Below are 25,902 nucleotides of genomic sequence, written 5' to 3' on the forward strand. Positions count from 1 at the left end.
TTTTATGCTAAAGGACATGCTTTTGTCTGTATGGCAACAAGATTTCCATATGCTGCTCTTGACTTGTCTTTATAGCATGGGTAGGGAACTTTAGATGCTGGAGGATGGACCCCCATGGGGCTCCTTTGAAGGTCCTGCCCTTTCCTTCATAACACAATTATGTGGCAGTTTCCGTTTTTGTGCTGTCATTTCCCCTGTTCTGAAAATATTTACTCATCTGTGCAAGGAGAGCAAAAAGGTGAGGTGCTCCCTACTCCAAGCTGCTCCTTCCTCTCTGAAGGCTTAGTTAGAGACAAGAACAGCTTTAAGCTAAATGGCAGTATTTTTTATTTTTTGGCTCCACCTTTATGCCTTCGCCCCAGACAGCATCTCCGAGGCTGAATTCACACCTAAGGTGGACAGAAGTTCCCCACCTGTGTGCCCTGTAGGAAGAGACAGCAGTTGCTCGCTCTTTCTGGACTCCCTGTTCAGCTGGGATGGGAGAGAACCTGCCTCCTGCTCTGTGTGGGGACTGTAGGGTCTCCCTTGACCAGTAAGTCTGTCTCACTCACCCTTGAAGCGATGAAGCATATCATTCGCAGGGAGACCTACAGATGCTCCCCTCATTTTAAAAGATATCAACTGTTAGCCACAACACCTGTAATAATAAGAAACCTGTATATATTATTGGTAGTATAAACACTGTAGAAGAATGGCCTTCACATTCTTTAAATGGTGAATATCTTGGAATATCTATGTATTCAGTTTCAAGTTAGTTTAGTTTAGGCATCCTTAAGTCTCGAGAGACTATGGTAACGTGCTCTGTATGGAGGACTTGGAACAGCCTCTAGTGTGGCTGAGAAGGCCAATTCAAGAGTGACAATCCCTTCCACACTGAAGACAAATCCAATCTGTCCCCAGTCCAGCTCCCTGATTTTGCTGCTTTCGTGATTGCTTCTTTGCCTTGGCCTGCTGGACAAGGGTCTCTTCAAATTGGGAGAGGCCATGATGCACCGCCTGCCTCCAGGCTGAACGGTCCGATGTCAAGGTTTCCCATCTGTTGAGGTCCATTCCTAAGGTCTTCAGATCCCGCTTGCCGATATCCTTGTATCATAGCTGTGGTCTCCCTCTGGGGTGATTTCCATGCACTAGTTCTCCATACAGGAGATCTTTTGGAATCCGACCAAGCCAACGTAGACGTCACTGTTTCAGTAATGTATATATGCTAAAAATTCCAGCTCGTTCTAGGACTACTCTGTTTGGAACTTTGTCCTGCCAGGTGATACCAAAAATGCGTTGGAGACTACACATATGGAAGGTGTTCAGCTTCCTCTCCTGGCATGCACAAAGGGTCCAGGACTCGCTGCAATACAGGAGTGTGCTCAGGACACAGGCTCTATAGACTTGTATTTTGGTATATGCCGTCAGCTTCTTATTAAGCCATGCTCTCTTTGTTAGTCTTGAGAACATGGTAACTGCTTTGCCAATGCGTTTATCCAGCTCAACATCTAGGGACAAAGTGTCAGAGATCGTTGAGCCAAGGTACACAAAGTCATGAACAATCTCCGATTCTTGCATGGAGTGATGTAGTAAAATTGCTGATAGTGGATTCCTAGACTGCACAGTTGCTTGAAGTCATCATAGTAGATGGGTTTGGGACTTGTGCTGCAGGCAATTATTCTTGTTTCATTTTGTGCTGTTTTTAGGAAATGGTATTAACAATGTCCTTTACCTGATTTTCTACACAATTACAAAAAATGGTTCTTCACAGTGAAAAACATACAACCAGCCTTTTTGCCACATCGTTCCCTTCTCAGCAACTGCTTTCTTTTATGCTCAGGCTTTTGGGGTAGAGGGAGTGTGGAAAACATACAGGTGGCCCATATGAGGGGAGGTAAACTGTTAGCTGAGCCCTCAAAGTCCAGGGGTGAACTTCCGTCTTCTATCTTCCTCGGATCAAATCATGTAGAATCAGTTGAGCAAGCTTGTATATGGACGAACAACATAAGCAGACAAATCCTACATTCAGAGTAAGAAATTTTATTGAAATTATATGGAAGGGATCAGAAAAATAATGCAAGATAGCAATATTAATAGAATAATCAAATTAGCACCTATGTTGTCTACCAGTAAACATGTATAAAGCTAGATTGCAACATATTTGTGAATAGCATGGCCAACTTATACTGGAAAATAATTTCAAATGGGAAACTATTGTACTTCCTAGAATGGAGTGAGGGGAATGAGAGGCGAATAGGTTAACAGGAGGAAGCAAGGTAATGAGGAGTGCCAAAGAGTCTTTAAAAATGAGCTGCCTTTTGAAGGGGACAGCATCTGGAAGGAAGTTAGTGAATGCATTTCCTAGCCAGAGGAGTATGAAGAAAGGGGAGAACTGAGACACATCTCTTACTGAGAGACTCACCCTGTGGATTTGAATAAAGGCTGGAGTTCATTGGCAGGACACCAAACTCATAGGACGGGGGTACTATCCAGTGGGGCCAGAGAGAAGGATTCTTAAAGAGACATGGACGTTCAGATCCAAATGTTGTAGTATTAACTTTTTGTTTGTATTTTTAAAAGTGCAGCAGTCCTTGATCACTGTTCATGCCCAGTTTTTCCTTCAGTCATGATCCTTCCCTGTGTTGTGACTGACCAGTTATGATGTTCTCCATTTGTTACTTACTTTAATGTAGCCAGTAAGTTTGTTCTCATGGACAAGTTTCATTTTGTTGTTGTTGTTTCATTCATTCATTCCTACATTAATAACATTTTTATACTGCCCATTAAAATCGCTACTCTGGGGGGTGTAACAATAAAATGGAAAGAACATATATTATAATGTAGAAAACACTTATAACTACACTTATAAGGAAACACTTATAATCACACATAGAAAGGTGGGCAACAACCCCTCCCCAAAAAACCAGTTTCCAACATTCATCATTCATCATTCATCCTCCTCCTCCTCCTCTTGTGTCCCATTAACTGAGGAGGGCTTCCACAAAGACTTCCCTAAAAGGCTCTATTTTCAGGAGCTTTTAAAAAGGTTTCGGAGGGAGGGAGCCTGGTGTATTTCCTGTGGGAAGGCATTCCATGTAAAAGGCACCACTGCTGAGAAGGCCCAGTTTCTGGTGGTTCTTTTATGGGCTTCTCTAGGTGTCAACACCCACAGACACGAAGTCTGTGAACACCAGGTAAGATGGGCAGAAGAGATCCAGACAAGGAACATTCTAGATGAGGTGAGGAGAGGTCATCCTACGATCCTCGCATTGTGATGTGCCTGAATCTGAAATAAGGCATTCCAAACCGCTATCCAGGAATTGCAACCAAACTGTATGAAATGTTACTCTTTCTGTTCTTTAAGGCCACAGATGGCTACAATTATATAAAAGAAACATGATGTACCTTTAAAAAAATCTGAGATAGTTAGATTAATATTCTTACTTGCAGAACTGTCTCTTTATGGGTTTGTCAGTCTTTTATAGAAATTAGTTTGAAACAGCATGTGTTATGCTGATATTTCTTTGATATCTGCACTTGTGAGAAAGCAAACACCAAGTTCTCATCTTACTGTGGTAACCAAATTGTGTCTGGGTGGTGACATCTCAGATTGCTGGCAGAAGTTCATAAGACTGAATGCTCCCCTGTGTAAAACTGAAACAAACTACAGTATCTTAATATAGAAATAGGGTTGCCATATTATCTGGTTGGCTGGGTTTCACCTGGATTCTAGCCATGCTATCTGGTGTCCATTTGGGCCATCCCCTTGCTTGGATGGCCCACATGGACACCAGATAACAATAAAAACAAAGTCACTGGCCTTCGTAGAACTGGAGATATATGGCAAAATATCCAGTCACTGTTTTGTTCCTTTGTTCTCTAAGAAAGGAACATTTATGTTTACAGGATCTAGAATTTATCCTATTTTTATTTATTTATTTGATTTATACCCCGCCTATCTGGTCTACTCGACCACTCTAGGCGGCTTCCAGTATAGGATAAAACAATAAAACACAAGAACATTACATAATCATTTGATGCAGTTACAATAAAATAGAGTGAGAATAAAATAAGAAGGAATAGAAAATAAATCAGATATTGACTGGACGGAAGGCCTGGATGTACAACCATGTTTTTAATTGGGTTTTAAAGATTCCCAACGTAGGGGCCGCATGAATCTCTGAAGGGAGGTTGTTCCAGAGGCGAGGAGCCACCGCCGAGAAGGCCCGGTTTCATGTCTTTTCCTTCCGGGCCTCTCTCAGCGTCAGGCTCCTCAGCCTCACCTCCTGACTCACACGGGTGATCCGGGTAGACCTTGGTGGAAGCAGGCATTCCTCCAATATCGAGGTCCTAAACCGTTTAGGGCCTTGTAAGTAAGCTTTAAGACTTTGAAGTCGACGTGGAAACGAATGGGCAGCCAATGCAGTGCGGCCAGAGTTGGAGAAATACATTGGTATTTTCTCACTCCAGTGAGGAGTCTGGCCGCCGCATTCTGCACCACCTGAAGTTTCCGCATCAGCCTCAAAGGCAGCCCCACATAAAGCGCATTACAGTGGTCTAATCTTTAGATTACGAGCACATGCACCAAGATAGTGAGTGCCCCCGAGTCGAGATAGGGCCGGAGCAGTGCGATCCACCAGAGGTGGAAAAAGGCGGTGCGGACTACCGACGCTACCTGCGTTTCCATGGTGAGTGTTGGGTCCAGATGTACGCCCAGGCTGCGGACCCCACTCTTCGCGGCCAGGGTCACCCCCCCAAATGTGAGAGAGTCACCCAAGCCACCAACCACAGGGCCACCTACCCTCAGAACCTCCGTCTTGTCCTGATTCAGCCTCAGCCCATTTTCCTGCATCCACTGCAGTACGGCCCCCAGGCAGTGCTGTAGGGACAGGACGGCATCACCTGCAGTTGGTGAAAAGGAGGTGTAGAGCTGGGTGTCATCGGCATATTTACAGGTACTGTAAATTGTGCAATTTGGGTAAAGTCTCATACTACCCTGTTTGCAGATAAATGAGGTATGTTTCATGGAGCGTTCTGTAAACGAAGAAAGCAGTGAAAACACTTTTCCATACTCTGATAGTATGATTTGTCCCACGCACGCACCCCCCCATAAATTTTCTTGTATTTTCTACAGGTGTCTGGGATATTAGCTGGGTGTTAGCCTGTAGAAAGGAGTTGGACAAAACAAGAGGAAAGGAAAGATAGAAACATATTGAGCTTATGTTTCCTGTGAATCTCACCTTTCTGGAAATAAGTTTCAGGTAATGAGAAGAAAATAATATTTATCCACATATATATATCATACCAAGTCAGACGGGTCTTATACCCAAATAAATGTACACAAGGGATTGATGTATGTATTAAGGAATCGAAGATTGGGAATGTCACTTTCCTGGAGTACACTTTTGATAATCCTCCAAGGCAGTGCTGGCTAGGAAATTCTGGATGTTGTAGTTCTTCCCACAGTAACATTTGTAAACACTCTTAAGCGTCTCATTCGGTACTACAGTGTTTCCGAGAGCAGGGAAACAAAACAGCAGGTGTTGGTTGTAGTGTTGCAGAAATAATTTATGATGAGAGAACTGGAAGCAAAACATGAGAGGGTATTTTTATATCTTTGTCTTATACAAAGAAACAGCTTTTAGGGGTATAGCTGTATTAGTCTGTTGCAGCAAAAATAACAAACAACTGGCACCTTAAGAACTGGCAAGTTTAAATTTTTTTCAAAGTTTCCTGGACTGTAGTCCATTTCCATCAGATGTACAAGAAATTTATTATATACTCTCTCTATATATATACATGTTTTCTTAGGAGGGTGCATCCAGGGGGCAAAGACGTGTGGAGCTACGTAGAGCGCACAAGCATGGATCATTATCTTAAATGTAATTGTTAAGAATAGTGATGGGTTATAGCACAAACATCCTAGCACATGTGAGTTGATTAACACACAGAGATGAAAAATCAAATGAGACAAAGATAGTTAAAGAATATTTTCAAATAATCATGAAATACTTAATCTGTATCTCTGGAGGAAATTGCCCCATCTCTCTCTCTCTCTCTCTCTCTCTCTCTCTCTCTCTCTCTCTCTCTCTCTCTCTCTCTCTCTCTCTCTCTCTCTGTGTGTGTGTGTGTGTGTGTGTGTGTGTGTGTGTGTGTAATGATACCCAGTGTGGTGTACTAGACAAAGTAATGGACCAGGATTCAGGAGGCCTGGGTTCAAATCTCTGCTCAGCCATGGAAACTCATTGGGGCAGTAGAAGTGGTAGAACCACTCCTTAAATAGCTCACTCATCTTGAAAGGCTTGTTCAGGTCGCTATAAACTGGTTCCGACTTGAAGGCATGAAACAGTGATACTGTGTTTCCACGAAAATAAGACAGGGTCTTATATTAATTTTTGCTCCAAAAACTGCATTAGGGCTTATTTTCAGGAGATGCTTTATTTTTTTTCATATACAACAATCTACATTTATTCAAATACAGTCATGTCATCTACTTTTGGTTGCTGCACAGTGGTGGAGGGCAGGGTTTCACTTAACTAGGGCTTATTTTGGGGGTAGGGCTTGTATTATGAACATCCTGAAAAATCATACTAGGCTTATTTTCAGGGAAACAGAGTGTGTGGTGTGTGGGTGAGGTGGGTATATTTCTTGTGATTCTTACAGTTCATTTTCACTTTCACCTATATTTCCCCCCTACATATCAGGCACTAGTATGTCACTTGTGGCAAAGCTTTGTCTCCCCCTCCATCAGTAGAAACATGCCAAAGAATGACCTGAGGAGAATATAGATTGCTTTGTTTTAAGTCCAGCCCTCTAATGCTTGTACTAAATCGGCTCCTTAGGGTCAGTCACTGCTTACTCTAGAAACGATGCCAGGGGGGCAAATGCAACTATTCTTCATCTGATTTGCATAACATGCAAATTAAGAATTGTTGTTGTTTAGTACTGTCCGACTCTTTGTGATCCCCATGGACCAAAGCACGACAGGCCCTCCTGTCTTCCAGTGCCGCCTGGAGTTGGTTCAAATTCATGTTGGTAGATGGATGACACTGTCCATCCATCTCGTCCTCTGTCGTCTCCTTCTCCTCTTGCCCTCACACTTTCTCAACTTCAGGGTCTTTTCCAGGGAGTCTTCTCTTCTCTTGAGATGGCCAAAGTATTGGAGCCTCAGCTTCAGGATCTGTCCTTCCAGTGAGCACTCAGGCTTGATTTCCTTTAGAACAGATAGGTTTGTTCTCCTTGCAGTCCTGGGGGCTCTCAAGAGTCTCCTCTAGCACCACAATTCAAAAGCATCAATTCTTTGGCAGTCAGCCTTCTTTATAGTCCAGCTCTCATATCCATACATCACTACTGGCAAAACCATAGCTTTGACTATGCGGATCTTTGTTTGCAAGGTGATGTCTCTGCTTTTTAAGATGCTGTCGAGGTTTGTCATTGCTTTTCTCCCCAGAAGCAGGCGTTTTAATTTTATGGCTGCTGTCCCCATCTGCTGCAGTGATCATGGAGCCCAAAAAAGTAAAATCTGTCACTGCCTCCATATATTCTTCTTCTGTTTGCCAGGAGGTGATGGGACCAGTGGCCATGATCTTAGTTTTTTTGATGTTCAGCTTCAGACCAATTTTTGCGCTCTCCTCTTTCATCCTCATTAAGAGGTTCTTTAATTCCTCCTCACTTTCTGCCATCAGAGTGGTATCATCTGCATATCTAAGGTTGTTGAGATTTCTTCTGGAAAACTTAGCTTGGGATTCATCCAGTCCGGCCTTTCGCATGATGTATTCTGCATATAAGTTAAATAAGCAGGGGGACCATATACAGCCTTGTCGTACTCCTTTCCCGATTTTGAACCAATCAGTTGTTCCATATCCAGTTCTAACTGTTGCTTCCTGTCCCACATATAGGTTTCTCAGGAGATAGACAAGGTGGTCAGGCACTCCCGTTTCTTAAAGAACTTGCCATAGTTTGCTGTGGTCCATACAGTCAAAGGCTTTTGCATAGTCAATGAAGCAGAAGTAGATGTTTTTCTGGAACTCTGGCTTTCTCCATAATCCAGTGCATGTTATCAATTTGGTCTCTAGTTCCTCTGCCCCTTCAAAATCCAGCTTGTACTTCTGGGAGGACAATTAAGAATAGGGTAATCCTAAATAGAAAATCAGCTGTCAACGAAGTTATGGTTCTCTTTTATTCTTTACACAGTTGTTTGCTGTCACAAGGAGAGAATTCTATGGAAGACTATTCGGTCACATGAGTCCTCAGCTATTTTCTAGAGTGAGGAACCTCATCTCCAAGGCATACTCTCAGTGCCTGTCAGTGCCTCAGTTTTTGATATTTATTTTTTATTTTCATCTGTTTTTTTTTCTGTTGTAAAGTTACAAATACAATTCTAGTTTGGGGGGTCCAGTTTAAGATGCTGTTGCTGACCTTAAAGTCCTGAACAGTTTTGGATCCAGATAGTTGAAGAACAGTCTGAATTTTTGTGAACCTGAGCCACTGAGGACATGTTCAGAGATCCACCCGCAAAGGTCCGTTAGACTCTTGGGCAGAGATGTCAGCCCCTTTTTTCGGTTGCTCCTTGTTTGTGGAATTCCCTGTGATATCATAGCTGTGTTCCCCCTGATTTTAAGTAGATCCTGAATTCCTATTTCATTTACTTAAAATACATGTCTGTTTATTTAATTCAGTGCTGACCCCTGTTTGTATGTTTTTAAAATTGTATATTTTATATTGCCTTTTTGGGCTATGACTCTCTATCTTTATCATTATTTACTTATTTTTTTCATTTTATTTGCTTTCCCAGTTGAAAATTGCATTCAATAAAGATGCACACCAAAATAATAAATGTATTCTTTAGTTCATAATATTCCAGATCATTTATACTTTTTAGTTGAGGTAATTTATGATTCAAGCTGGCGGGGGGGTGCTTCACCCCAAAATTGGGGGCAGGTGGGGACCAAATCCCTACTCAAGCCAAGGGGAACCTGTAATTTCAATTAAGAATGAGAAATCATATTGTAAATCTAATAACATCTGACAGTGTGTGTACAGACCGGGAAGCACTATGTCCTATTATAATCAAATAGGTTTAGATCATATAGCCAAATCTATACAGCCGGTTTAAAACAAGACCATTCTGTGATAAAAGAAAATGAGCATAATTTAGCAGTGGCATATCTTCAAGTCTCTATAGAAAATTCATCATCTGTACAGAAATTTATTGATACCTCCTCAGGCCACCTAGAGTCTCTGACTCAAGTAACCTGGAATGTATTGCCTCATTCTCTTCCATCAGTTCTTCCTCTGGTAATAATAGGTACCTGATGGTCAGGACAAAGGTTTGTGGTCTAACAACAGCCACCATCTCTCCAGCACAGGTCGCAATCTGAAGGAGTGGTTGAAGGAGCAGTTCTGTGACCATCCCCTTGAGCACTGTGAAGACACCAGGCTGCACGATGCTGCTTATGTGGGGGACCTGCAGACTCTTAGAAGCCTGTTACAGGAAGAGAGCTTCCAGAGGTCGGTTTTCATCCTCTTGTAGCTAAACACAGATGTTCAGATTTGGATTATCCATACTGTTTAGCCCTGTGTAGAAACAGAATGCGGAGGTGGGGAAAGAGATCAGAATCATGTCCTTGATGCATTTAGGGTTCTATTTGCATGTTCTCTACATACATGTCATTGGTACTCTTCCTTTTTGGTGGAGCTGTGATTAATCCTAGGCCTTTTGTGCTAATTGGATGTGGAATTCAGCCATTCAGATGTATTTTAGGATTGCATATAGGTCCCACAGAAGATGTGTACATTCTATAATGGCATCTCTCCTAAATTAATCTAAGAGCACTACATGGGCATATTCGTGTGTCACGTCTGAGCCCAGCAAAGCACAACTTGTAGTGGTCATCCACCTGTCCATCCTGAGGATGGTGATGAAGTCTCACCAAATAGTGTAGCACTATGTGACTTGAGGTTCGGTACAGCATTGGCTTTTGCCTGATACCTGGCTTGCCCATGTTTTCTTCACATGCTTCCTCTGGTGCAATGTCAGTGCGGAGAGTGTGGCAGGCACCCATGGAGAATGCATACCTTCAGCATCCAGGGACAGAAAAGCTGCACCTTCTCTTTCATTTTTGCCACATGTTGTTTTTTTCAGAAGAGCTGCAGGTTCACAAAGCTAATGCAAGGTAAGATTCAAGGGTATTCATGGATGACTGAAGTCACATTATATTTTTGCCTTTCTTCAGCCGCATCAATGAGAAATCTGTGTGGTGTTGTGGCTGGCTGCCTTGTACGCCCTTGCGAATTGCTGCTACAGCAGGGCATGGAAACTGTGTGGAATTCCTGATTCGGAAAGGCGCAGAGATCGACCTTGTTGATGTAAAAGGACAAACAGCCTTGTATGTAGCTGTGGTGAACGGGCACCTGGAGTGTGCTCGGATACTTTTGGAAGCTGGCGCAGATCCCAACGGGAGCCGTCACCACCGCAGCACCCCAGTGTATCATGCTGCCCGTGTGGGCAGGGCTGACATCCTCAGAGAATTGATCCAGTAAGTACAAATTAATTTCACTTCATGTTCGCTTTCGAGCGAATAACCCGTCAGGTGTATCTTTGCTACAGAAATGATTCCCAATCTGCCAGTTACAACAGGCACCAGTTAGCAGGGTGGAAGGAGAGGTTAAAGTGGGAAAGGGTCCAAAGAAAATAGAGGACACCAAGTGGAAAGACTTCAGAATTCCTATTTTAAAGTGACAGAATTGCATATGTCCTTCATTTGTTTCTTCACAACACCTAAAAGTACTCACTTTTATTCCCTCTCACCTTTATCACTGAATGCAATATCAAGCCATGAACGACGTAACCCAAAAGTTCACATCTGCTCCTTAGCATTTTAAAGTCCCATTTTATCATTATTTATGGAAATATATTCACCTTACATCCAGCCTTATTTCAACCATTACACACATTCTCAAGACAGATAACAACAAATCACTCTGAAAATTTTACAACAGATAAAAATAGGTCCACCATTATAAATGGAACCCCAGTTAGCAAAAATCAGGAGAAACTTCAGCAGAATCAAAAGCAAACCTTGGTAAACAGGCATAATTAGTTACTGCCTATGCCCCCCTCACCAAAAAGAAAAAGAAAAAAGGGCGCACTGGAATGACCGTCTGTGGAAGCAGGCAGAGAGGAACCTGGCAGGCATTCCAGGCCCTCCAGAAGCCCACCGCAAAATGGGGACCACCTTGTGCTGCCCACCATCCATTCATTATACTTCAGTTCACAGTAGGACACAAGCCTCCTATGAAGAACTGAGCTTGGAATTGGGTTTATACAGAAGGCAGAATTAATTAAATGAGAGAAATTTAAGCAGTCTCTCACTGAAATAAGTGAGACGTGAAAGTGTTTCACTGATTTCTGTGAAATTGGCTCAGTGGAGCACAGAATATCTTGACACAGGACATCACGAAGCAAGACGGCTAAGTTTTGTACCAGATGTGAGTAACAAGTATGAACAAGTCTTAACTGCAAAGCCCCTGCTACTGTGGTTTCAGAATAAAAGTACAAGTGAGATGGGCACCTGGCTGGGGAGCCAGAATTTGGAAGTTTGATTCTCCACTGGGAAAAAAGCCAGCCTGCATGGCCTGGGGGAAACTGCACAGTCCTTGTACACCCCCAGAAGAAAGGAATAGTCAGCCACTTCTGAGTACTTGATACTTAGAAGACCCTGGCAAGGCTCACCACAAGTTAGAATCAACTTGTTGGCATTTATTATTGTTGTTGTTGTTGTTAAAAAAAACCAGGCACAGTCAATCAAAATTATAAAAACAGTGACTAGTATTATACAACAGATACAAAATCTAAGTGTCTGTTAAATATCAATTATTCTTATTATTTTAATTTTTTAACAAAACATATGAATAAAATATAAAATAAAAGTGCATTCTATCTGCACAAATTACATACAAAAATTAATAATAACACAAAACTCAGTGCTTGCTTCACCTTGGGGACCAATATACAGTATATTACTTAAATTTTTAACCTCCTTTTACATGGCCATCAATCCTTCATTCAACTGTCCCCATATCCCTTCCAAAAATACATATAATAATGGTTCAACTTTTCCCTTTATTCAACACAGCATTTATAAATTCACCCCATATCTCATTATATCTATTTGTCTATAACTATTATTATTATTGAAAAATTCCAGGCACAGTCAATCAAAATTATAAAACATTGACTTGTATTATATAGCAGACACTAGTTTTAACCAAAAACCCAAGTATCAGTTAAATACTGACATACAGTTGTGCCTCGCTTTACGATTGCCCCACATTACGACGAAACTGCATTACGATGATCTTTTTGCGATCACAATTGCGATCGCAAAATGATAGTCTAAATAGGGTTTTTTCACTTTGCGATGATCGGTTCCCTGCTTCGGGAACCAATTCTTCACAAAACGATGATTTTAAAACAGCTGATCTGCGGTTTCAAAATGGCTGCTGGGTAAACAAAATGGCTCCCCACTGTTTTCTGGGATGGATTCCTCGCAAGACAGGCAGTGAAAATGGCTGCCCTATGGAGGATCTTCGCTGGACGGTGAGTTTTGACCCCATTGGAACACATTGAAGGGGTTTCAATGCGTTTCAATGGGTTTTTTTTCGCTTTACGATGTTTTCACCTAACGGTGATTTTCCTGGAACGGATTACCGCCGTTAAGCGAGGCACCACTGTAGTATATATGCTGTTCCTAATATTGCTGGTTTTTCTAGTTCTGATAATGTTATTTCTGAAATCTGCAACTGCTTATAATACTGTATGAAACTTCTTGATGTTGTTCCCAAAGCCCCAATGACTATGTGGACCACTGAAGTGTGTTTCATCCACAAGTGAAATGTTTCGATTGCCGGGTCTCTGTATTTTGTTGGTTTTTCCAATTCTTCCTCCTCCTCCTCTTCATATACAGTACATAATTGACAAATCTGCAAATCTTTACCTGTAAAGCTTGACATCTAAAGGACATCACATTAAAGTGGCTCCTAGTTGCTTTCACACTTTGGAGAACCAAATGAAGCATGATAGTAGCAGATCTGTACACAAGATGCAGACTGGCAATAAAACCAAGATGGAGTAGTATAAGTGCATTGGGGCAACTAGTAATGCTGTTTCCTGAAATTCCTTCCCCAGATATTTATTTTTTTCTTTTGGAAATCAGGGGCAGTCTGTGGTCTGATTTGGTGGGGGCTCACCAGAATGATTGTGTGAGATGTGGCCCAGCTTGGACATTGAGTGACTAGCATTTGAACAACTCCCCTTGGTCTCATAATCCTACTTACTGGGAGAGAAACAGCAGGGGAAAGGCCAATTCTCATAATACAGTCATGTGAAATGGAAAGTACACCCTCTTAGAATTCTATGGTTTTACACATCAGGACATAATAAAAATCATCTGGTCCTTAGCAGGTCTGAAAATTAGGTAAATTCAACCTCAGATGAGCAACAACACATGACATATTTACACCATGTCATGATTTATTTTACAAAAATAAAGCTAAAATGGAGAAGCCATGTGTGAAAAACCAAGTACATCTTATGATTCATTAGCTTGTAGAACCACTTTTAGCAGCAATAACTTGAAGTAATAGTTTTCTGTATGACTTTATCAGTCTCTCACATTGTTGTGGAGGAATTTTGCCTCACTCTTCTTTACAACATTGCTTTGGTCCATTGAGATTTGTGGGCATCTGTTTGTGCAGAGCTCTCTTATGGTCACACCACAGCATTACAATCGAGCTTTTTACTGGGCCATTGCCACATCTTGATTCTTTCCTTTTTCAACCATTCTGTTGTAGATTTGCTGATGTGCTTGGGATCATTGTCCTGTTGCATGACCCAATTTCAGCCAAGCTTTCGCTGTCAGACAGATGGCCTCACATTTGAATTTAAAATACTTTGATATACTCATGGTTGACTCAATAACTGCAAAACAAGTGAAATCATCACCCCACCACTATTGTGCTTCACAGTTGGTTTGAGTTGTTTATGTTAATGTTTGGTTTTCACCATAATACTGTGCATTATGGCCAAACATCTCCAGTTTGGTCTCACCTGTCCAAAGGACATTGTTCCAGAAGTCTTGTGGTTTGTCCAGATACAACTTTGCAAACCTAAGCCATGCGGCCATGTCCTTTTTGGAGAGAAGAGATTTTCTCCTGGCAACCATTCCAAGCAAACCATCCTAGTTCAGTCTTTTTCTAATTGTACTGTCATGGACTTTAACATTTCACATGCTAACTGAAACCTGTAGAGTCTGAGATGTAACTCTTGGGGTTTTTGCACTTTCTCTAAGCATTCCACAGTCTGACCTTGGGGTGAATTTGCTTGGACATCCACTCTTGGGAAGATTGACAACTGTCTTAAGTGTTTCCACCTTGTCAGTAAGCTTCCACACTGTAGAATGATGGACTTTAAATTGTTTGGAAATACAGTGGTGCCTCGCATTACGACAATTCATTCCAGCGAAATTGCTGTAGAACGAAAACGTCGTAAAGCGAAATCAAAAAGCCCATAGAAATGCATTAAAACCCATTTAATGTGTTCCGATGGGCTGGAAACTCACTGTCCAGCGAAGATCCTCCATAGGGCAGCCATTTTCGCTGCCTGTGCAGTGAGGAATCCATCCCAGAAAACAGCAGGGGCCATTTTGTTTACCCAGTGGCCATTTTGAAACTGCCGATCAGCTGTCCGAAAATCATCGTTTTGCGAAGAATCGGTTCCCGAAGCAGGGAACCAATCATCGCAAAGCGAAATTCCCCCATAGGAAACATTGTAAAGCGATTGCAAAAGCGATCACAAAAAGTCTGTCATAACGCAGTTTCATCGTTAAACAGAGCGATCGTAAAGCAAGACACCACTGTAGCCTCCAAATCCTTCACAGATGGATGGGCAGCAACAATTACTTCTCTGTGATCACTGCTGATGTTTTCCTCCTTGGCATTGTGGTAACACACACTTTAATGCTTCAGACCAGCAAACTGCTAAAACTTCAGCTTTTATAGAGATGGTCACACTTGCTGATGATCAGTTACTCAAGGACATTTGGTTAGCAGCACCTGGCTTCCTATGGAAGCTTTAAAGGTGTACTTAATTTTTCACACATAGTTTCTCCATTTTGGCTTTATTTTTGTAAAATAAATCATGACATGGTGTAATGTCATGTATTGTTGTTCATCTGAGATTGTATTTACCTAATTTGCAAACCTTCTAAGGACCAGATGATTTTTATTATGTCCCAATACATAAAGCTATATACAGTAATTCAAAGAGGGTGTACTTTCTTTTCCCCATGACGATATGTAGGCAGTGCTTCCTATACATTCTTATTTCATTTAAATCCCCTTTCTTCTATGCCACCTGTCCTGGACTATATAGAGGCCTGACACAATCCACATTATTATTCCACTATCTCATCCAGTTTGACCCTAAGTCATCAAGAGAGAATGCTGCCTGAAGCAAGGAAGTGATATTCAAGGGGTTTCATGTTTGATCTGCTGATTTGATTCTTGTGCCCGCCTTTGGCATTCTTGCGGGGTAAATATGCACTGCAGGAAGCCACTATGACCTGTGTGAGGGTTCTCCTGTAAAAACAGGCCATTTGGTCTAAAGTAATGATGTGCAGATTTATACATCTGCTAGCAAGGACACTTGGCCAACAGCATTAAAATACAGACTTTGGAAGACTTTCAGATTTAAAATTAACTGAAACAGAGCCAATATCTTCTGGTTGTAGAATGTCTCTCTCAGGATGGCTATGCTAATACCAGACTGTCATGCTGAAATGCAGTTATTAATAAGTTTAAATTGCTTTGTAGAAAACTTAAAATTAAATTATGCCATTAATCAACATGGTGCACAAAATAGCTGCATTTCCAGCTAAATTGGACCTAACCATTCTGATAGCTTTTTAAACAACATCTTTCCTTATCTCTAAAACTGAAGACCAGAAACTGCATTCCATGGTGTCTTCTCTCCTCACAGTTTCTTACATCGGCGTTATTTTCATTCCACAGTTGGGCTACTGTGGCTGAAATATAGTGGGTTTTCAGAGACAAGACAAGGCAACATAAAGCGTTCTTCCAGTGCACCTTTGTGGTTCCCCTTCTAGCGGAATCATTTCCTTCTGGCATCCTGGCGTGATCAACCTACGTTTTCGCCTCTTTTCCTTCAACCTTTGCTGTAACACATATGTTGGTCCCACTGGAACTTAAAGTCTCATGACTCTTAGATCATTGGCACCAGTCCTCAGTATACCTCCTCTGCCTGTGCTCCTTTTTTCCACCAAATGCAGCAGAGGCCAAGCAGCACTTGGGGCCACTGCCCAGCAAATTGCCTCAGCCATAATATAATATAACGCAGTGCCATGTGGCTTGAATCTGAGGAAAATGGTAAGGGGAGATCCAAGGCAGTTGGCACCCCTACCCCTTCCTGTAGGCCACACAGCCACTCCTGGCAAGAACCCTCTCTTTCTTCTTTGCACAAAGGGCCAATGCAGATGTGGCACCAGACCAGACACTAAAGAGAAGAAGACTTATTTCCTCTTACGTTTCTCATTCAGCATATTAGCTTGATGAGCTCTTTTCAGAATTGCTGTGCACACTCCTGTCATGGATCTGGACGCTGGGAGGATTACTCTGAATGTACCTGTTGCATGCAAGCATATTGATGAAGGGAAATATTTGTGCGCCTTAACGGTGCTATTTTCCAGCTCTGGAAGGAGTAGTGTGCCCTACAGGCTCAACTAGCAGTCTGGAGCAGCGCATTACCCATTACATATTATCTGGGAGTGTGCAGGAGGGGAGGGAAATGGAAACGTGTAATTAGGAAAGCAGAAAATCCTCATTCTTGGATGGGATGACATAGTTATGTGTGCTTCATGTAATTACTCTGTAGGGACATCTTAAAATCTTTTGAAGAGAAAAGGATCCCGTTTCTGGACACAGCAAAGCCAAGTGCTCTGCTTCTGGCGTATGTGGGCTGGATCACTCTCACTGCTGAACCTTTTTGGTTTGCTTAGTTCTTTAAGCCTTGACAGTGCAAACATTGCAATGGCAACAAGTGTTGCGGGTGCAAGGCCCGTTTCCTCTATGCAGAATTTCTACATGTCAGACTAGTGCTTTTTTGTGTGTTTCTGCCCTTTCTCCACTTAGGGAAGAGCTTTCAGTAATTCTCAGGGAGCACTTCATTTGCAGTCTCCTGTCACATTTGCTTCAAGCTTATCCTTATCTGCTCTTTCACTGTCTCCGTTCTCCATTGGCTTCTCCCCAACCCCCCCCCCCCCGGACAAACCTCTAAAAACCACAAACTGGATACAAGAATTATTGTTTAGGATAAGTTCTCAATGATGGCTGGATTCTTTTGGGGGGGGTAACAGCCCCTCTTGCTGGAATAGTAGCTCTGGAACACTCCTGGGCTCTTTGAGGGGTGAGCAAGAAATGATACTCGCCTGTTCCTTTTTCACTCTTTGGGGGTTCTGCTGTGCCAAAGGTTATCATCCCAAGCTTTTGTTGCCAGAGGGATGGTTATTCAGTGCAGGTAGATGAACTTGGGTCTGGACTTGTTGTCTGAGATTCATTTGTACCATCGCTTGTCATACTTGCATGGCATTCGGCAAACCTGTGAGGGTCACTTGTGCATGCTTTTGTCTTTTTGCATTTGCACTTGGTTATCAGTTTTTCTAGTAAAGGAAGAAAGCACCCGGGTGGTTTCAAAGCGATATCTGCTGCCTTCCTTAAATACTGAGATAGTGAAAGGCAAGCTGCTGTCTCCACTGAAGACACAACTGCATGTCTTACGTCACAATACCAACTGGCCCCTGCACCCATTTTATTTTTTGTTGATATGTGTGCTTGTGTGCAAGCACGTGTCTGTATTCCATGTGTGTGTATCTATTTTTGCATGTAAAAATTCCTTTCCAGTGAAAAGGAATTTCTCTCTGCCTCTTTGACGCCTTCCAAGATGTAAACAATCCCTTTTCTTTATAAAGCTGAAGAGAAAGAATTTGTTTCAAAGCAATTTCTTTTACCTTCCTAGCAACTAATAGTAGACTCACCCTTGTTAGTGGAGAGGACAGTGCAGTGTACAGGAAAAGGCAAGAGCGCAAGATACTTTGTGTCCTAAAGAAAGCACTGAACTTCTCGAGAAGGCACTGGGAGCCACTGTAGCAAGTGAAGAAAAATCTGGCGGTGGAGAAGATAGGCATGTTTAAAATTCTTACGGGGCTGTGCATCCCTTATTTATAACTTGAAGCTTGCATCAAATCTAAGGCAGGTGTGATGTATAAAACAAGCACGGAGAATCTGGCCAGACTGGCCCTGATGAAGCATTTCCTGGACTGGTGTTGCACAGCTAATGTGAGCTAAAGTTCGGAAGGTGATCTACCAGAATTTGGAAGTGTTTATTTCTGTTCCTCTGGGATTAGGATCACAGCATGCAAAACCCTGCAAAGCAGATTGCACTGGCTACCATGGGGACACATTTGTTTATCTATTTATTCTGTTTCATTTATTTCGTGTCATGTTTATGTGGCCTTCCTCCTGGTGAAGGACTCAAGACAGCTATTCTGTAACTGCTATTCTTAGCCACGCAAGCCCCGCACAATCACAGCCTCTCCTTTGTACAGGGTTAGATTCAACATTTGCCATTGTTCAAGCGACTGGGGCCTGAGAATTGGATTTTGTGGCTGCCAAGCAACCCTCACCCCCTTCCACAAAACAATCTTCCAAAATGAATACCTGTTCTCTCCTCAGGTATGGAGCTGATGTTGATGTGAACCCCCACTTGGCCTCTGGGATCCCTAACCCATCTTCCAGGCCACTCACATCCCTAGTGGTCTGCCCCTTGTATATCAGCGCTGCCTATCATAACCTGCCATGCTTCAGGCTGCTTCTGCAAGCAGGAGCCAATCCTGATTTCAACTTCTGTGGCCCCGTGAACGTCCAGGGCTTCTCCAGGGGCTCAGCAGTGTGTGTGATGGACGCAGTCTTGCGACATGGCTGTGATGCAGCCTTCGTTTGCCTCCTGATTGACTTTGGAGCTAACCTGAATCTTGTGAAGTGGGAGACTCTGGCTGAAGAAGCTACAGGAAGAATCAGAGTGAACCCCGAAGCCATGCGGCTTTTCAGAGAAGCCAAGAGTGAGTGTTTATTATTCATAAAGATTGAAGTCAGTGTTCAGTTTTTAATTCTGTAAAAGGAGTTCTTTGTGAACTGCATTTTGCAGATAAGGGTTATCTCGTGATTAAAGTTTTCCAATTGTTTTAAATGATAAAAATTAAAAAAAATATTTTCAAATATTTAAGTGGAGAATGAATTAGAAATTAAGTCTTATCATAATATTGTTGTTGTGTGAATTATTTTTGTGCTTCAAAAGATCAGTTCAAACTAATTTTTTTTTCCCATTTGCAGAAAGGTGGAAGGGAGGAAGCTTCACAAAACATTTTTTAGATCAGTGTTACAAGATTTCTAGCACGTTGGTTACCTTAAAGAGAAGGCCCTTCTCTTAGCAGAGGCCAATCTAACCTCATCATACAGAGCATGGCCCCATCCCAAGATTTTAAGAGGGGGAGTCATACAGGAGGAAAGGTTCCTTGGCTTAATCAGAATTTCACAGTAATAAATGATAAGAATTTCTACTAAAAGCTCCCAGTACCATTTGACATAATCATAAAATCATGTATACAGTATTCTATATGAACTGAAATCCTCATTTATTTGACATAGCGTAAAGGTACGATACAAAGGAAGTCATGCCCCGTTATGTCCAGACAGTTCATTTTGCATGCCTGATTGCGCAGTGGATTGCTTGGTGGTTTGTGCAACCTACTGCATATCACACTGATAGAACTGCTTGCTGGATTTGACTTCCCCCTTAGCTCAAATTTCACAGCCACTTGCACAGTTTCATCTTACATGTAAAGTGTAAATACAACAGCCACATTCTAAAAGGAATCTATTGAGATTCTTAAAACTAAGAAGCAGCAGTTTGAATTGGACCTGGAAACAAAACAGGCAAGTTGTGCAGATGCTTCAAAACAGAGTAATTGTGGGTATCCATTCTGGATAGCTCTGTGGTTTAGGTCTGCAGAGCCAGAGGTTGGGAGTTTAATTCCTCTCTCTCAAGTTATGCACAATGTGTCTTAATTGGACTAAACTTAAGTTTATTCCTTTCTCTCCAGTGTTTTCAGTGACTTAGTAAGCATCAGAGACTCATTTGTCCATGAGAAAGCAACTGAAAATGGTTTTACTGAAATATAAAATTGATTTTCCAACGAAACCTCCCACATTTCCACTTCTTGTGAGATAGGTCCAGTTGAAAATAGACCAGGAACTCATACAACTAATTGTACCAGGCTGAAATATTTTTTTAAGTGTATCTTTCCTGCCGTTCATGCCTTGATCTGAGGAAGCAGTAGAGGCGCTGGAACTCTGAGACACTTTTACCTGCTCGCTTCTTTCTTGGAAAAATATATGCCTTCTCCTCGGCACCACAATGGGTCAGCTGTTTATTTTGTGAAATAGTTTATTGTGTCACTAGAACTAGATCTAATTACTCATGAGGAGCTATGCAGAGGCTGCAGTGCTATGTGTAGTTTCACAGTAGTGCTCTTATGTGCTCTGTGTGACTTAGTTTTTAAACATTTATAAGACCAGGCTGTCCTTTAGGAGCAAGTGATCCAAAAGCATTGTGTCACCTTAAAGACTAGCAGGTTTTATTCACTTTGTGGTTTTGTGCACTCCAGCTCACTCTGTCCATCAGATGCATCCAATGAAACATGGTATTTTTTATGGTGGTGGAACACCATGTTGGAACAGAACGGTCCAACATCCTTTCATGCCGTCAGAGAATTTATCATCTTTAAAAGTACTATCTTGGCAAAATAAACAACTTAAATGAACAGGGGACATTTACTGCAATACTAAGTCACGTCTTTTGCTCTCTTTTGATCTGTTTCTTGTTTAATCGCAGGCTGCCCTAGAAGCTTGATGTCTTTGTGCCGGGTAGCAGTACGGAAGGTACTCGGGAAACACCGTCTGCAGCTGATACAAACTCTTCCAGTCCCAGTTTCCATCAAAAACTTTTTACTTCATGAACAATAGTAAGATCTAGTACGATGTTCTGGAGGACAGTTTCTTTTCTTGGTGTTAGGTTCACACACACATCCCGTCCTGCCAAAACGAGTGATCTAATGAAAACAGAAGCAGTACTTCGTACGACTCTTCCATACTACATTGTTCGGTTACATAATGCTGTAAAGTTATTTGCCACGATAATACCTCTTGTCACTTATTGTTTGCAATTTGAATTTATAGTGGCACTACTTCCTGGTAACTATGGCATGATTTCATATACTGTTGGGCAACCTCTGGGGCTCCAAGGGCCGCTCCTGCTCTCCCCCAGACCTTGGTGGGGGCTGCACACACACTCCTCCATCCTCCTGTCTTGAAAAAAAAATTGATCAGAAAAATGGCAAAAGCTGATGTAGGGGAGTCACAATTTGTAATTTAAATGTTGTTGAAGCCTCCCTCAACCTAATTTAGTTGAAAACAGCTGTTCTTAGGAACAGGAAGTGCCTATTGTGGTTTCCAGCCCCCCAATTCCAAGAATTTTGAAAACAATCAATGTATTAGTTGAAATCCTGTTGGTTACCACAGTAAATCTCACTAGAGTAGTCCCATTGAATCAGTGGGGATTTGGTGAGTTTATAATAATTATGTATTGTCAAGTCAAGTCTGACTTACGGTGAGCTTTTCCAGAGTTTTCTAGGTAGAGAGTACTCAGAGGTGGTTTATTGTTTCCTTCTTCTGAGGTACATCCTGGGACTATGTAGCATGCCCAAGGCCAACCATATTGGCTCTTCTGGGAATCCAAGCGGGGACTGAATTCCCAGCCTCTGGCTCTGCAGCCAGAAACCTAACTGACTCAACTATCCAGTCAGCTTCTTCTGTAAGTGCCATTGATACCAATGACTATGGCCCAATGTTCTGCTACCCCCAAATATCTTAAAAGGGAGTGTGTTACTTATTTAGATTTATAATCCACCCTTTGCTGAGGAATTAGGATAAATTATAGAGCATTATACTACAAAAAGTTTGCCCTTCAGAACACTGCAGTTTAAATTCCATATATGTATATTGTCCTTTGGTTCTAAGATATTCTTTATACCTCACTATACAGTCAGCCCTACCTTTCCAGTGCAACTGATATGAAAAGTACCCTCATCCACTTCACACTCCAAAATGTCAGTCACAAACCCACTTCACATGAAAGGCCATAACGTGACATCGTATGGGTGTGATCACTTCATGCCCTGGGTCGTTTCTGAATAGCTGCTTCTATATGGGATTGTTGATACGCTCCTGTTATTGCTGTGGTTCTAAAAACCAGCCACAGGAATGTACTGTATCAGTTTACAGCCACCTATGGCATAGAAATTCTAAATTCCTTATACTTTTTTGCATGATCATGTAGTTGAAGTGACGAAGCAGATATTAGATAAGAGCCCCAAATTATTCTGGGTCCCTTTTCTTTATTCTAAGTACCTTAATCCGATTAATTCTGCCATTGTGCAAACTGATAAGGAAATAAGATAATAGGTGTTTATCTTAAAAAAAAAATAGTTCCTGAACAAGATAAGGTAAATATTTGCGGTCTGCCTCTACATCAGTGTAGCTTCTGTAGGACAACAGTTTAAAGATTTCACTGCTGCTCTTCACATTTTACTCAGAGACTGATTGATTTGTATAGATAATTGTGGACCACTTTCTCTGCCTTCTCATTGATTTGACATGACTCTTAACAAAACCTCTGTCCAGAGTGGCTGTTAAATGTCCACGTGGTGCTCTTGGGACAGATGTTGAGACTCACAAATCTTGCATGCCCGGTCCTGGAAAGACTGCTTTCTTATTTTTATTTTTTTAAGGATCTGAGGTTGAGCAAAAGCCTTCCTTTGCTGTGAAATAACTGTTCCTAACTACCTGCAGGGGCTGATGTCAGCCGATTCACTTGTTTTATGGCTACTAACAAGAAAGGAATACACAATCAGATCTAAAAACTTCTTGTTCTTCCTTCCATGTAAATAGACATTAACATAAGATGTTAGTATAATGCTTAACACTTGTCTTTCTCTCATTGACAGATGATTTGTGCAACATGTGTACATATTTTGTGCCACTGCAGTTTAGCTGTTCGGTCGGAAAAGGCTGAGAATCAGAAGACTAGGCATCATATATGTCAACTGGAAGGAAAATATCTCTCAACATGGTTCTGCTTTTCACACAGAATGGACACTTGCCCAAATGACAAATTACTAGATATTGTCTGGCTTACCTAACATAGCAATGATACTGCAACTTTTTGCTTAGCCACAAAGGGGCCCAGAGTGCCCTCTTGTGGCCCAAAAGGATGAAACTTGGCCCCCGTTCATTACAATCGTCTGCTTATGCAGCCACCAGGATTCCTCGCTCTAATCACTGCCTGACAATCTAAAAACATTTTCAGCTAGCTTGATGTTTGCTGTGGAGAAAAATGGGAAAGAGCATTGTGAGTGAAAAGCATTTAAAACTTATGGGAACTAAATAAGTTTAGCATGTGGGATATCATGTAGCCTCTGATTCTGCAGGCTGATTGGGTTGTGTGCACAGTATAAAATCTGTTTCAGGCTTAAGGGTTGCATTTGGATTCTGCAAAAAGAAATCCAAGGAGGAGTCCAGCTGCCAGTAGCTGAATCTATGGCACAGACCATTGCGTTTTTGCTCCAGGGGCCCTTCTGGTGCCGTCTGTGTGGCGGCTACAGTTCCTCTCGCAGTTGGAAGGTTGCTGCTTTGGGGCAAGGGTGGTGAATATCCAGCAGTCATTTGCAGCTGTGGTAGACCCATCAGATCAATGGAGATTTGGTGAATCAGCCCCTCTGTAAGTTCCACTGATTCCAGTGGTCCTACTCTAACTGTGACATAGTACTGGATTTCAGCCCTCCTCAGCATCTGTAGAGAGTTCCCATACACTGTTGGCCATCTCAGGATCCCCACATGCCCCCTCCTGATCTTCATGCACTGGACACAGAGGTCTGCAGAGGGATTCTAAATGCACCCCCCTGAACTCACCAGGACTGTGTGGAACGCTTGGACGTCCAGGGTGGGGCAGAGCAGGCACCCGTGGGGGATACATGGGTGGCTCTGGTTGTGTGTTGCCATATGTATCCCCCACGGCTGCCTGCTCTGCCCCACCCTCCCCCTCCCCATCCTTTGAGCCTTGGCAAGTTGAAGCTGAGAAGCCTGCCTAGGGCTGTCGTAGGTTTATTCCCTGTGCAGGGAACAAAACGGGTTGTGTCCTCCCAGCCGTTCAGTTCGCTAGCTGTGTGCCTCGTGCCACGTCGGATGCATCCGGATGCTTGCATGCGTACTGACCCCTGGGAGACGTTCTTTGTGTCGGTGCCCTCCCTCCCCAAGGAGCCGTATCCTCTCTAGGAGTTTAGACTCTGCCTGGTGTGCCGGCTTGATCAATCTTTGGTGGAGCTGGGGATATTTTAACAAAATAAAGCTATTGAAACAGCAGGTGTGACTTGCAGTGATTTATTAAAGGAGACGAGTACAGGATGGGCGTTCCTTTTGCATAAGAAATGCCAGTGCTTGTTAGTGCCTTGGATCAAAGCGAGCCGGAGAGGCCCCATGTTTGGGGGGCTTTGACAGTGTTTGAGCCTCAGCCCGAAGGTCTCCATGAACTGCTTGCCCTGACCTGGCTGCTCAGAGGCTTTCTTCCTTTCAGGTAGCCGGTTGAGCTGATCATTATTTATTTCGTAAATAGGTTTATGTAAATATTCCACACGGCTTCTTCTAACCATCCATACTCAAGTCTGCACAGCCTGCCTGCTCCCCGAAGCTACTCGAGCGAGTGCCTTGGCATCTCTGTTCCTGTCAGTCTTGATTCTGATTTGATCACCAACTTGTCATTATGGCTTTTGTAGATTTTATGTGCCCTCAAGATGACTCTGTTATTTTTCTACCACACCCTTGGCATTTTCCCTCACATCTGAACCATGAAGATATTGTATCTATTGGCAGAAGTATTTGATTTTTCCTCAGAGAATTTTTCCCGACAAGGTTTTCGAAAACAGTTGAGCAATATATTTCTATTTCTCTCTGTGTTCTGAAGTTCCAGAAGCCCAGAGCGGTTTTTGCTTTTGTACAAATGAAGTCCATGGAGATTTCTCAACCTTTTCGCAGTACCGGCGGGGGGGGGGGAACAAAGCCCACCCAATTCAGTCTGACCTGTCAGTACCAGCCTTCCACATTCACTCACAGTGCAAGGCCGAGAAACTGCAGCCAGGGCAAAGGCCATCCTCTTTATGTGGCACATTTTCCCACTGAACTGTTCTGGTTAGCTTTGTACTGTTAAAAGGGTTAGACTTGTTGGAGAGGCTTACATTTCATTAAAAAAAATTGGAGGAGCTGGTGAAGTGGGCAAGTAACTGATCTACAGGTTCAGAAATTCTTGCCAAAATCCTCTGGAAGAAAACTGTGCATAAGGGCAGTTTCCCCACTCTTTTCTCTCTCCCTCCATGGATTGTACTGCTGGGGCTGCAGTCATTTGCACGACTGGGGGTCAGCTTCCCAGGGAGGATTGCTAGCTCTCTTGCCCATTTGCACGGCACAATCCTTACAGAATTCTGGCCTCTTTATTTATTTACTTTTATTAATTTTTAATTTATATGTTGATTTTGCTAGAATTCACTAAGCAGGACATGTGCCATTTCCTCAACATGAGGATAACAAAAAGAAAAAATATGTACAGTCCTTTGAAGACGTGAAATCACTTACAGAAACACTGAAGTCACATTATTAACCTTTTGTGTCTCTTCGTTGTTTCTC

At 42.3% G+C, this 25,902-nt stretch overlaps 1 protein-coding gene across 2 annotated transcripts in view; it reads left to right on the forward strand.

The window, feature by feature from the left end:
- Window positions 1–24,588, forward strand: part of ASB1 (ankyrin repeat and SOCS box containing 1) — a 29,613-nt gene extending 5,025 nt beyond the window's left edge. The window contains exons 2-6 of one of the 2 annotated variants that reach the window (XM_020806833.3): window positions 9,348–9,489; window positions 10,215–10,517; window positions 18,787–19,172; window positions 21,005–21,134; window positions 23,175–24,588. In XM_020806833.3, coding sequence (XP_020662492.2) covers window positions 9,348–9,489; window positions 10,215–10,517; window positions 18,787–19,172; window positions 21,005–21,134; window position 23,175 — 962 coding nt within the window. In that variant the 3' untranslated portion in view covers window positions 23,176–24,588. Of the gene's footprint in view, window positions 1–5,113; window positions 5,241–9,342; window positions 9,490–10,214; window positions 10,518–18,786; window positions 19,173–21,004 lie in introns of both variants that reach the window. The other variant, XM_072977416.2, reaches the window with a different exon arrangement.
- Window positions 24,589–25,902: the final 1,314 nt, after the last annotated feature.

Source organism: Pogona vitticeps, chromosome 1, assembly GCF_051106095.1.
Source record: "Pogona vitticeps strain Pit_001003342236 chromosome 1, PviZW2.1, whole genome shotgun sequence".
Lineage (NCBI taxonomy): Eukaryota > Metazoa > Chordata > Lepidosauria > Squamata > Agamidae > Pogona > Pogona vitticeps.